The sequence below is a fragment of the Arachis stenosperma genome, chromosome 5, assembly GCF_014773155.1.
Source record: "Arachis stenosperma cultivar V10309 chromosome 5, arast.V10309.gnm1.PFL2, whole genome shotgun sequence".
Classification (NCBI taxonomy): Eukaryota; Viridiplantae; Streptophyta; class Magnoliopsida; order Fabales; family Fabaceae; genus Arachis; species Arachis stenosperma.
In genome coordinates this window covers 115,866,766-115,880,228 of record NC_080381.1, presented here as the reverse complement: position 1 = coordinate 115,880,228, position 13,463 = coordinate 115,866,766, and the positions used below count along the sequence as shown (strand labels likewise).

At 31.3% G+C, this 13,463-nt stretch overlaps 1 protein-coding gene and 1 long non-coding RNA gene across 2 annotated transcripts; both read left to right on the top strand.

Moving 5' to 3' along the window:
* The first annotated feature begins 4,333 nt into the window (after positions 1-4,333).
* Positions 4,334-6,511, top strand: LOC130979258 (uncharacterized). The gene is made up of 3 exons (XR_009086611.1): positions 4,334-4,496; positions 4,731-4,859; positions 6,326-6,511. It is a non-coding gene; the product is annotated as an uncharacterized LOC130979258 (long non-coding RNA).
* Positions 6,512-10,005: 3,494 nt separating this feature from the next.
* LOC130979159 (miraculin-like) lies at positions 10,006-10,655 on the top strand. Its single transcript, XM_057902524.1, has one exon. It carries the CDS (start codon positions 10,029-10,031, stop codon positions 10,653-10,655), a length of 627 nt encoding a protein of 208 aa, XP_057758507.1. The 5' UTR covers positions 10,006-10,028.
* The last annotated feature ends 2,808 nt before the right edge of the window (positions 10,656-13,463 follow it).

Below are 13,463 nucleotides of genomic sequence, written 5' to 3'. Positions count from 1 at the left end.
CTTGACTTCGCAGGCTGAGTTAAGAGCTTGATATTTTGTATCTTTGGCACTCTATTCCCACTTCTGTTATCTTGTGTTTAATAGTTATGGTTTTCTTAGCACGCAGGTTAACTCGTTCCTTGAGCGTTGCGCTTTTATTTCACGATTTTCTTTGTTTTCTCTATTCTTCAAGGCTCCTAGCATATTATAATTCTTCTGCTATTATATGTACTTATTTTATTCAGAGGTCGTAATACCACACCACCTCTGTTTTATGACTTAAGCATAAAACTTAGTGTGGTAGGGTGTTACATTATGGTATCAGAGCAGTTCGTTCCTATAGAGCCTGAAAGACGGACTGATTGTACTTCTGTGCATTCTCTGTATATGTGTTTATGTGCTATTAGGATATCTGACTGATATATATGGCATAAACATCTGTGAGCATGCATTTGGAACTTAAAGCATTAGACCTGCGATATTGAGACTGATCAACTTAATATCACTTGTTTGGTGTATATAAGGACCAGATGTCGACTCGCAGACGCGGTCGCGGGCGAGGTAGAGGTAGGATACGCATCCTTACTCCTAGCCTAGTAGGGAATGATCCAGTAGACTTTATGGCTGCCCTGGGAAATATGGCTGCAGCTATGCAGGTGACAGCCAAGGCACTAGGTAATAAGATAAACCAGGGTAATCACGGGAACAATAATGATGAGGACGGTCCTATGACACTTGCTACATTTCTAAAAGTTCACCCTCCGACCTTTAGGGGAACCTCAATCCCACTGATGCAGATAATTGGATTCAGGCTCTGGAAAGGGCGTTACAGGCACAGCAGGTTCCTGAGGATTAATGGGTTGAATTTGGAACTTATCAGTTGCAAGGTGAAGTTCAGTATGGGTGACAGGGGACACGATGTATCCTGCAGGCAGGTGACGCTGTGATAGTTGGGAGATTGGTTATTTAAGAACCAGTTTTGCTTGATTGTTCTGAGAAGTCAGTACAGTTTATGCCGGAATGGTCAGAAGTGCTGGTTGTGGTGAATAATTATTATTTGAATTCTATGATAGTAAACTGTTCTGGAACTGGATGTCAGGGTGTTATGTTATTAACTGTGGGAGTACCAGGTGATGATCAGAGTTTAGAGCAGATTCCAGTTGTATGTGAATTTCCAGATGTGTTTCCGGATGATATTAATGAATTTTCATCTAACCGAGTGGTTAAATTTGCAATCGAGTTGGTACCTGGATCTGGTCCAATTTCAATTACTCCTTATAGGATGTCACCTTTAGAAATGGCTGAACTGAAGGCTCAGCTGAAAGATCTGTTAGGTAAGCATTTCATCCGACCAAGTGTTTCTCCGTGGGGAGCACCAGTGTTACTAGTAAAGAAGAAGGATGGGAGTATGCGATTGTGTGTCGACTATCGGTAGTTGAATAAGATCACTGTGAAGAACAAATATCCATTGCCTAGAATCGATGATCTAATGGATCAGTTACAGGGTGCCGGTGTGGTTTCTAAGATTGATCTGCGATTCGGATATCATCAGATAAGGGTTAGAGATGAGGATATTCCGAAGACTGCTTTCAGGACGCGTTATGATCATTATGAGTATACAGTGATGTCTTTTAGGTTAACTAATGCCCCGGCAGTATTTATGGATTATATGAACAGAATTTTTCGACCGTATATGGACACGTTTGTTATTGTCTTCATTGATAACATTCTTGTTTATTCTAAGATTGAAGAGGAGCATGCTGATCACTTGCGAACTGTGCTGCAAATTCTGAGAGACAGGAAGTTGTACGCTAAGTTATCTAAATGCGAGTTCTGGAAGAGTAAGGTGAAGTTTCTCGGCCACGTGGTGAGTAGCAGGGAATAGCTGTGGATCCTACTAAGGTGGAAGCAGTGATGAATTGGGAGCGACCAACTTCAGTGACAGAGATCAGAAATTTCTTATGTTTGGCAGGGTATTATCGCAGATTCATTAAGGGATTTTCACAGCTCACCTTACCTTTAACTAAGTTGACTAGGAAAGATACGCCTTTTGTTTGGTCTCCAGAATGTGAAGAGAGTTTTCAAGAATTGAAGCACAGATTGACTACTGCACCTGTATTGGTATTACCTGAACCAAGTGAACCGTTTGAAGTGTATTGTGATGCATCTCTGAAAGGTTTAGGGTGCGTTCTGATGCAGCACCAGAATGTTGTAGCATACGCCTCACGGCAATTAAGGCCGCATGAAATGAACTATCCGACACATGATTTAGAACTTGCTGCTGTTGTGTTTGCTTTAAAGATTTGGAGGCACTATCTCTATGGCGTTAGGTTTCATGTTTTCTCAGATCATAAAAGTTTGAAGTATCTTTTTGAGCAGAAAGAGTTGAATATGCGTCAGAGGAGGTGGATGGAGCTTTTGAAAGATTATGATTTTGAATTGAATTATCATCCAGGAAAAGCGAACGTTGTGGTGGATGCTTTGAGTCGGAAATCTTTATATGTAGCTTGGATGATGCTACGGAAGGAAGAATTACTAAGGGCATTTCAAGGTTTAAATTTGGGGATTAGAGAAGAATCTGGAATCCTATGTATGAGTCAATTGCAGATTTCAAGTGATTTTAAATCAGAGCTTCTGAAGGCTCATCGAGATAGTGAAGCGTTACGTAAGGTATTACCAGCAGTTGAACAGGAAAAACAGTGGAGAGTGTCAGAAGGTCAGGATGGTTTATGGAGGTTCAAGAACCGGATTATTGTGTCTAATATTGGAGACCTGCGACAAAGTATCTTGAAGGAAGCTCATAAGAGTGGGTTCTCAATTTATCCAGGGAGTACTAAAATGTATCAGGATCTGAAAGTGATGTTCTGGTGGCCAGGGATGAAGAATGATGTGGCATTACATGCATCTAAATGTTTAACGTGTCAGAAGGTTAAGATTGAGCATCAGAGACCATCAGGGACCCTTCAGCCTTTGGAGATTCCACAATGGAAATGGGAGAGTATCGCAATGGATTTTGTGATAGGTTTGCCTAGAACCCGATCTGGTTGTGATGCTATTTAGGTGGTTATGGATCGACTGACAAAATCGGCTCACTTTCTTCCTATCCGAATAAGTTGTACAATGGAAGAATTAGCCCAAATGTATATTAAAGAGATTGTCAGATTGCATGGCATGCCTTCTACTATTATATCTGATAGAGATCCCCGTTTTACATCAAGGTTCTGGGGAGCTTTTCAGCGTGCATTTGGAATTCAGTTAAGTTTGAGTACTGCGTATCACCCTCAGACAGATGGTCAGTCAGAGAGAACTATTCAGACCTTGGAGGATATGCTAAGGGCTTGTGTTTTGGACCAGCCAGCGAGCTGGGATCGGTATATGCCATTAATAGAATTTGCTTATAACAATAGCTATCATGCGAGCATTGGAATGGCTCCATATGAGGCTCTATATGGCAGAAAATGTCAGTCTCCACTATGTTGGTATGAAACTGGAGAAAGGAGTTTATTAGGGCCTGAAATGATAGCCGAAACGACTGAGCAGATAAAGAAGATTCGTAGTCGAATGCTTATAGCCCAAAGCCGCCAGAAGAGCTATGATGATCAGAGGCGAAAGCCTTTGGAATTCGAAGAAGGAGAACATGTCTTTCTGAAAGTTACACCAACCACTGGCGTGGGAAGAGCTATTAAAACTAAGAAACTGAATCCCCGTTATATTGGACCGTTTGAGATTCTGAAGAGGATTGGGCCAGTGGCTTATAGAATTGCCTTACCGCCATATCTTTCGAATTTGCACGATGTGTTTCATGTGTCTCAGCTTAGGAAGTACACTCCTGACGCAAGTCATATTCTAGAACCAGAACCAATCCAAGTGAGAGAAGATCTAACATTTTCAGTTATTCCAGTGAGAATTGATGATACTAATATTAAACGATTACGCGGAAAGGAAGTATCATTGGTAAAAGTGGCTTGGAGTCGAGATGGTATCGAGGAACATACCTGGGAGCTCGAATCAGATATGCGAAAGGACTATCCACATCTCTTTTCAGGTAACTAGATTTGAATTTTGAGGATAAAATTCTTTATTAGGTGGGTGGGATGTAAACCCCGGTTAAATTAGTAAATAATTAGTCAATAAATTAGTTTTTAATAAGGAGGATTAGAAATGTGAATATTATATCAAATTAGGATAGAGCTCATTGAAACGAGAATTTTGACACCAATTTCAAAGAAAACAGTTCAAGATTGGACCGAACGGGCCGAACCAGTTGAACCGGACCCAAACCGGGCCGTGGGCCCAACCGGGCCAACCTATAAGTGAACCCACGCTCCTTCTTCTCTTCATTTAAGCTGAATCACGTTGAAAGCATTCAGCTCCAGAGAAGGAAAGAAAGAAACACCAAACCCTTACGGTGAACTCCGAACGCCGTATCTCCTCCGTCCGAGCTCCGATCGCCGCACCGTTTGTGGCCACGCGACCACCGCATCGAGCTCTACGTTTCTACCGGAACAATTTCATAGGTAACTTGTTTTTTAATTCTCAGCCTCTTCTTCCCCAATTTTTGGGAATTTGAGTGGAGGTATTAGATTTCTTTAATTTTTGATGTTTTAAGATCCAATTAGTTTGAGAAAAACGTTCACTCTTGCTTATGTGAAGCTTGGGTAAGGTGAGGATACGATAATTCTATTTTATTTTCTTTGAATTTGAGCTTTGAGTATTAAATTGGATATATATGTGTTATGAATGTGTATTAGGTTGTGAATAAATAATTGGAGCTTGAAATTGTGAATATTGGAACTTGGAGGAAGCTGATTAGTTGAATTTTGAAGGGGTGCCTTGGTTTTAAATAATTTGCTTTGGTCGTTATGTGGAAATCGGCCAAGGTATGGTTTAGGTTTCTTGTATTTAATATATAATGTTCTGTGAAAACTTAGGCTAGATGACCATAGGATAAGTTGGAATGCAGGTGTATGTTTAATGTTTAGTAATTTATCGATGAATATATTTGGTTAAGTTTATTGGATAATTAGTTATTAATTTTGGATGGTGAATGTTGTTATGTTAATTTGGAGAGAATCATGGTTGAATGTTATTGTTGATGAACATAGTTGGTTAGGTACTTGTTGATTAACTAATAATTTGGTGAATTATTGATTTGAGGTATTTTGTGTTAGAAGCCTAGGATTTGTGAACTATGATCCTTAGTTGAATTTTGGTTGTTGGATTTGAATATTGTATGAGTATAATTGTTGATCTGAGGTAGATTTATTGTGGTGACTGATATGATGATGAGGAAGGGTATGTTGAATTGAAAGAAAGCAGGTTTGGACCCGAAAAGGGTGGCAAAGTCCGAGTTTTAGAGGAGATGCTGCCGAAATTTTATAAAATTTAGAGATTTTGTTTATATGATTATTTAAAAAGATTTAGATTCAAGGGTTATATGATTTGATTTAGAGTTATTAAGAAAATGAGCATGTTTTAAGTTTGATTTGTTTAGAAAAGAATAAATTATGTTTTGAATTGGAGCTATTGATGGACGGAATGGGAGGCGTGATAATGAAGGATAAGGATTGAATATGATTGACGTATAATGATAAATGATATGCGATTGAGAATGATGTAGATGTTGATGAATTATAATTAAATTATTTATATGGCTTATGAATTTGAATAATCTGAGATACGAGATTCCTTGGATCAAATGCCGTGGCTTGCCACCACGTGTACCAGGTTGAAAACTCGATACTCTGTTGACCCTACGACGTAAGTGTGACCGGGCACTATATAAATTCCCGGGAATGTTACCCCATTGAGCAATATTGATTATTTGAGAAAAATCTATGCATAGACTCTTGGGGATGCACGTCGGGGGACAGTCTAAGGACAATTCAGACTTGTCGGGTTGGCTGGATAACCGACAGATGAGCCTCATCAGCCATAGGACAGGCATGCATCATATGCATATTACTTGAATTACTTGCTTGTGTATTGACTGGGTGTGCCTAAATGTACTTGCCATGTTAAATGTATATTTGTTATCTGCAGTACTTGTAACCTTCTTGTGCTTGCCTTTGTTTGTTTACTTGTCTGTGAAAATGCATGATGGAGTTGAAAGTAAGGAGGAATGGCAGAATGGGATTTAGATTTAAGGTTAAGTTAAGTTAGGTTTAAATATCCTTAGTAAACCACCTTTTATGGCTTCTGTTTAATACTTTAAGCTCTATAATCTGAGTGTCGGTGTTCTAGGATTGCTTCTGGCATTCCCAGGAGCTTATATATTATGTGTGTGGCACCTTTACTATAATGAGAACCTCCGGTTCTCATTCCATACTATGTTGTTGTTTTTCAGATGCAGGTCGAGAGGCATCTCGTTAGGCGTCTAGACTCTTGAGGCGGAGTGGTTACTGGGATATTTTGTTATGCTATGATGTATATATATGTACTTAGCTTTCTCTCCGCATGACTCATTCTTTTTGATCCTCTTAGAGGTTTATGGAGAGGCAGGATTGTGTATATGTACTTTTGGGTTTTGGATATATATGTATATATGTGTAAATATTCTCCGGCCAGTCTTGACTTCGCAGGCTGAGTTAAGAGCTTGATATTTTGTATCTTTGGCACTCTATTCCCACTTCTGTTATCTTGTATTTAATAGTTATGGTTTTCTTAGCACGCAGGTTAACTCGCTCCTTGAGCGTTGCGTTTTTATTTCACGATTTTCTTTGTTTCCTCTATTCTTCAAGGCTCCTATAATATTATAATTCTTCTGCTATTATATGTACTTATTTTATTCAGAGGTCGTAATACCACACCTCCTCTGTTTTACGACTTAAGCATAAAACTTAGTGTGATAGGGTGTTACAGCTATAAATGTCTATACATTAACCTACAAATTTAACAATGACACATAGCATGCTACTTTTGGTAATTAATAATTTTAAATTTTACTTAACTAACAATTTTAAATTTTAATAGACCATGACTATGGTGGCTTTCAATGTTACTTTTTTTAATCGAATAATTATAATTAATTATATGAATATAATAATACAAATATATATAATTTATAAATTATTAAGTTAAATTATATCTATTTAAATTTTAAATTATAAACTAATATAAATTTTATAATTTAAAATTTTAATTATTTAAATAAAATTAAATTAATTAAAAAATAAAAATATACTAATACAATTCAAATCGTATTAAAACATAAACAAGTTTACTGAGTTCATAAACCAATTTTACATAAATAAATAAGTTTAGTCAATGTAATAGATAAATTTTGTGCGAACTTTATGAAAATACAATAAAAAAATCAAATCCTAAAAAATAATATGATTTTTTTTTAGAGTTGGTCTAATATATTAGATAATTTTGTTTTTTTCATGATTTTTAATTATAATTTTGGTTAAAAAAATTATATAGTAAATAATTAACTACAATTTCTTAATTTAAATTAGTCCATTTATTTTTAAAATAAAATACAGTGAAAAATCTAACATCATAATTATATCAATTGGTTTTTTAATTAAATCATTTATATAAAATAAATCGATTTTTTTAAAATCAAATGGTAACACGTGTTATATTTTTTTGTAATGTGAGATACCATTTGTAGAAAATTAAAAAAAAAATTCTAATCAAAAAGGAAAAATAATTTAATGTTGTTAAAACTAAAGAGAGTACTGTAACAAGTAAACTATTTGAAAGTGATAAATAAGTCAAAGAATGATTTTTTTCTTCACGTGCCAGCATTTGGTGATTTATTTATCTATAGCCATTGTAGCCATCAAAATTTATGGTGCATATATATATATATATATATATATATATATATATATATATATATATATATATATATATATATTAAATTATTATTTATTTTTATTGTTTTTATGTTTATTAAACATAATTTTAACATATATTTATTTATTTTTATTTGTTAAAATAATAATTTTATAGATACTAATAAATTAATTATAATAAGATTTAATAATTTTATTAATTCTTGTAATTTTATTAAATTTTTAATTAAAATTTATAATTAGATTTTTAGTAGTTATTTTTAGTATAAAATACAAAATATTAGAATATTTACTTTTAGAATATTTAATAATGTATTTAATATTAGATACAAAAATAAAATTTTCAAAAATAAATAGTTTAAAGAGATTTAATTTATAATTTTTTAACTAATATAGAAAATCAATTATAATCTTTTACAGTATAATAAATTAATTAAAAATTTGATAAAATTATGAAAACTAACAGAATAATTAAATTACACAAAAAAATCTATAAGTTAAAAATATTGTAAACTTTTTAAAAAAACTAAGAATAGTTATAAAAATTTGGCTTCACTAATATTAAAATTCTTCGGCCACTATTTAGACCTAATCTAAAATTGGGGCTTAACATTATATTCTTTATATAATTATAAATCAACTTAATATATTTATCCAAAATTTGCATAAACATAAAGTGTTCTTCAATTATATATTACTGATATCCAATTTTAGAAAAAATTGATATAGATTATCTTCATTATATAATACAGAGTGATACAGGACCAACACAATTATTGTTTTAATTGGTCAGTAAACAAATAATAATATTTAAAAATATTGCCTAAAAAATTTTATTGAGCTGCTGAACTAATTAAAATTACTGATTAATATAAATTAAAATTACTGACTTAAAATTTTTTCTATATAATATTGTAAATGGTTGGATGAGAGAAAATAAATTTGAATGTTTGTTTATGTAATTATTTTGTTATTGGGTTCCATTAGTATTGGTATACAATTTTACTTTTTATGGTTTTGTAAGTTTACTTTTTAGAAGATCATTAAAATCTATTTTAAATTTCTTAATAATATGTGTACATCTAGTCAATGTAATAATTTGGAACAGAACGAAAAAATAAATTTTAACTAGTTTACACTTATATATTCCTACAAATTTGTTCACAGAATATTAAGCATTTAAGTTTCTCAAATAAAATGAACTGATTTGGTTAATTTGTAAATTTTGACGGACAAAATTAGGGGATTTTCATCATGCTTCTGCCCTTATGGGCTGTATATCTTTTTTTTTCTTTTTTATTGTTACAACTTGCAAAAGCTATGGGCTACCTCTACTAAACAAACAGAGCACACTTACAAGTTGCATTAAAAAAACATGATACCGAATCAAATTAGGCGGCCTATTGCCTAAAAATAGAAAACAAACATTTCAATGATATTCATTTATTAATAAATTTTGTAATTTGTAGTTATCAATTAGTTATTAGAATTAGGTATAATTTTAGTCTCTAAAATATAAATTGGCTCCAATTTTTGTTGCATACAAAATAGTTTTTAAAGTTTAACTTAATTTTAAAATCATTCGTAAGGTTTAACTTAATTTTAAATTTTTAGCGACAAAAAGTGAGGTAAAAGTGAATGGACAGCTTTTCTTTTCTTTTTCTTTTTTCTATTTCTTCTTATTCCTCTTTTACAGGAGTAGAAACATCTTTTTCTCTTTTTTTTATTTTTTAATTTTTTATTATGAATAATTTAATCTAAAATTTTAAAATTTAAGTAAGAATGATAATTTTAAAACTAGATTTTAAACCTTAAAAACGATTTTGTATACAAAAAAAAATTGGAAAGGAACAAAATTTTTGACTTATATTTTAGAGACTAAAATCGTACTTAATTTTAGTTATTAATATTTTTAATAATGTGAGACTACATCTAATAGTGCGTAATTATTTATTTTTTTATTAATTAAATACTGACTAAATTTTGATAAAAATATTGGTAGTAAACTTTTTGATTCATAATTCAGATACTAACATCATATTATTTTCTTATTTATTTATTTGTTATTTTGGTAGCTGTGTATGTATGACTTGAAATCCATGTCTATCCTTGGAACATTAATTGATATACATAGTCCACAGATTCCACCCATCTTCACACCCTATAAATATCGTACACTCTTCTATGCTATTATCATCACAAGTAAAAAAAACTTCATATTATACAACAAATCAAAGAACAATAATGAAGATCACATTATTTCTAACATTATTGGTTGTCCTTGCCATTGCCTTGAGCACAAAGCCACTTCCCGGGGCAGCTGCGTCTGCCCCGGAGCCAGTGCTGGACACCTCCGGCAAAAAGGTCCGAACTAATGTCGCTTATAATGTTATTCCTGCTTCGTACCCTTATAACGGAGGTGTTTCCATTGGCAGTGTTAATCAAAGTTGTCCATTTTACGTTGTAGGCGGAGATTCTTCCAATGGTCCCCTGCCATTATATCTTTCACCCGTTAATGAGAAGAAAGGCGTTATTCGTGTTCACACTGATCTCAATATTTACTTCTTGGACCCGGGAACCGATGAAGTATGTTCCGATTCATCGGTGTGGATGCTTAAGGATTATGATTCTTCGGCCACACAAAAGTTCGTGACCCTTGGTGGCGCAATGGGAAATCCTGGAAAGGAGACACTGGCGGATTGGTTCAAGATTGAGAAGTACGAGGATGCATATAAATTTTACTATTGTCCCAATGTGTATTATGATGGAAGTTATCCATGCAGCGATATAGGGATATCTGAGGATGAATATGGTAATAAGCGTCTAACTCTCAGTGATGTTCCATACAAAGTTTGGTTCCAACATGCATGAAGATAGAAGAACCTACCTTCATATATACCAATTAAATGTTATTTGCTGTTGTATGTTTTTGAATAACTGTGATGTAATTAACAATTTGTTTTCTTCTTGTCATGGAATGTGATAAATAAATGAACAAGTTGTTTTCTTTATTGTTTGAGTCTGAAAGAGTTTGTAACTTTGTACCAAGAACTCAAGAAGCAATTATGCTACTAGTAATCTGATTCTTGGTTAAGGATCTTGAAGAATCACCTATTTATAGTTACATCCATATATATTAACTAACTGCCTAACTGAACTAACCACCTTTAAGCATGCAGAGCTGAAGATTATTAGTGAAGGATAGTTCTTGTTCTTGAAAGAAGTCTTGATTAGTTAGTGCAGTTGTGAATCTGTTAGGATTAGTTACGTTAGTCAAGATTCCTTGTGTCTAACAGTAATTGTAGTGTTTATATAAGTTTCCATCTGCTGGAAGGCAAAGCCAGCTATGAACACAATACAATTCTCATTCAATACAATTCCTTAAGTTACAAGTTTCCTGTTTTTCTCTGCACACTTTCTCTCCTCTGTTCAATTCATAATCCTCCGAATTCATGTTCTTATCTCAAGATCACTTCAATTACGTTATTGTGGTCGGATTGAAAATAAAAAGGTGTGTATCTACAAAAGATATTATAATACTTAAGTCATTCCTATATATAATAATATACTATTAGAAAATAGAAAGATATTTGATGCTCATCATTTCTTTCCCCTCGCCTTAAGAATTTATGTGCCTTATTTGTTCTTATTATTAGGGGGTGGCAGCATGCATTTATTCACAAGTATTTAATTTTATTTAATTCGGTCGAATGTGGTTGCCAACTTAATTTATTGTGGTAGGGTTAAATTTGGAGTGAGTTTGAGTGTGGGTCAAATAAGATGAGTTGAGTCTCTATCTTATTATCCAACCAGCTTATAAAAAAAGTTTTTATTATAGAGCTAAGATCATCAAATTGATAATTTAACATTTATATTTATATAACAGCAATGTTAAGGGACAGTAACATTTGTAATTGGTAGCTATCAAGGATGAATTATGTGTGAAAGTGTGGGGGCAATTGTCCCCATTGAATTTTTAAAAAACTAATAATAATTATATATGTGTATAGAGAATTGCCCCCATTATAATAATTTATTTGCCCCCACACTTCAAAAAAAATTATGTGTAAGAAACATTTATATTATATAAATTCAAAACAAATATTAATAATAACTAATAAAAATCTAATTATTTAATTACCTAAAGTTAAGCTCAACTTTTTAAATATAAATGAGATTATTAGTATTTAATATTTTTTTATAATATATATCATTTATTTATTTTTTATTATTTTATTTAATTTAATTTTGTTTAATTTATACATACATATAATGTTTTCGTTAAAAAAAAGTTTACTATAATATTATAAAATGTTAACTTTTCAATTAAATATCAAAAAATTATTTAATATTTATTTAATAGAGAAAAATATATTATTTTGTCTATATCTACATATAAAGATAATTGTGGTTGTTTGATTTGAATTTTTATTTTTTTCACAAATTTTTTTGTCTTTTTCGCATAATTTTAGAAAAAATTCAGACACAAAAATAAAAAATTGTCAAAATTTTAATTTAGTTCATTCGAGTTATATTTTTTTATAAATTTTTTAGCTATTGAGTTATAATTTTTTTGTATCATATAAAAAATAATCAATATAAATGTAATTTGACAGATATTAAATGCTTGATTAGACACAAATATTAATAATAAATGTAGCTCATGTAATATTATCGAAATATTGAAATAAAAAAAATTTAACTAAATTACTATACTTTTAGATGTATTAATTATATTTATTTATCAAAAATTTGATTAGCTAATATACTCTATAATTTAAAAATCTAAACATATTAATATTAATATTTTTTATTATTTTGCTATATTATTTTGCCCCCACTTCTAAAATTTTCTGGATCCGTCACTGGTAGCTATCAATTAGCCATCAATAATGATTTGATGGTATGAGATTGGTGTGAGATTTCATCCAATAGCTCACCTTTCTCTGCTGGTTACATGCTAGCCAAAATGCAATAAAATTGCTGGCTCTTTAGACTTTTCCTTTATATAAAACTCAATTCTATTATAGTGATATATAAACACAACATTATATCATAATATTTTATTTGTGTTTATATTATTAATTTAAATAAAGATTTTTATATAGAATTAAATATTTAATAATTATATTATTTATAGAACAATTGTATTATTTGTGGAATAATTATATTGTTTATATTGAATTTTTATTTTTTATGTTCATTAATTATATAATAATATTATATATTTATAAAAATTTACGGATAAAATTAGATATCTATCGATTGACTGCAGATTAGATTAAAATTAGGTTTAAATTCAATCCTACTCCTAAATAGAATAAGATTAAGTTTTAGTAATAAATTAAACTCGCAACTAGAATTAAAATTGAGTTTAAACCTTATTCTACTTTGCTCATTGCCACAATGCTACCCCTAATTATTATCGTATATATAGTCATGGGCAGTTTGAAATCAATTGTGATATGAAATCAAAATATTAATTTTAATTTTTTTTTTTAATGTGTATCGATAGCTAAAATAACAAATAATTTGAAACGAAAGGAGTAAATTACAAGTAGTTCGAGGCATTGATTATTCCTAAAAATTTTATATTATTTTTATAATTATATTAAATATATATAAAAAAGTAATTATTAAATTAATTATTTATAAAAATACATATTAAAATATAAAATA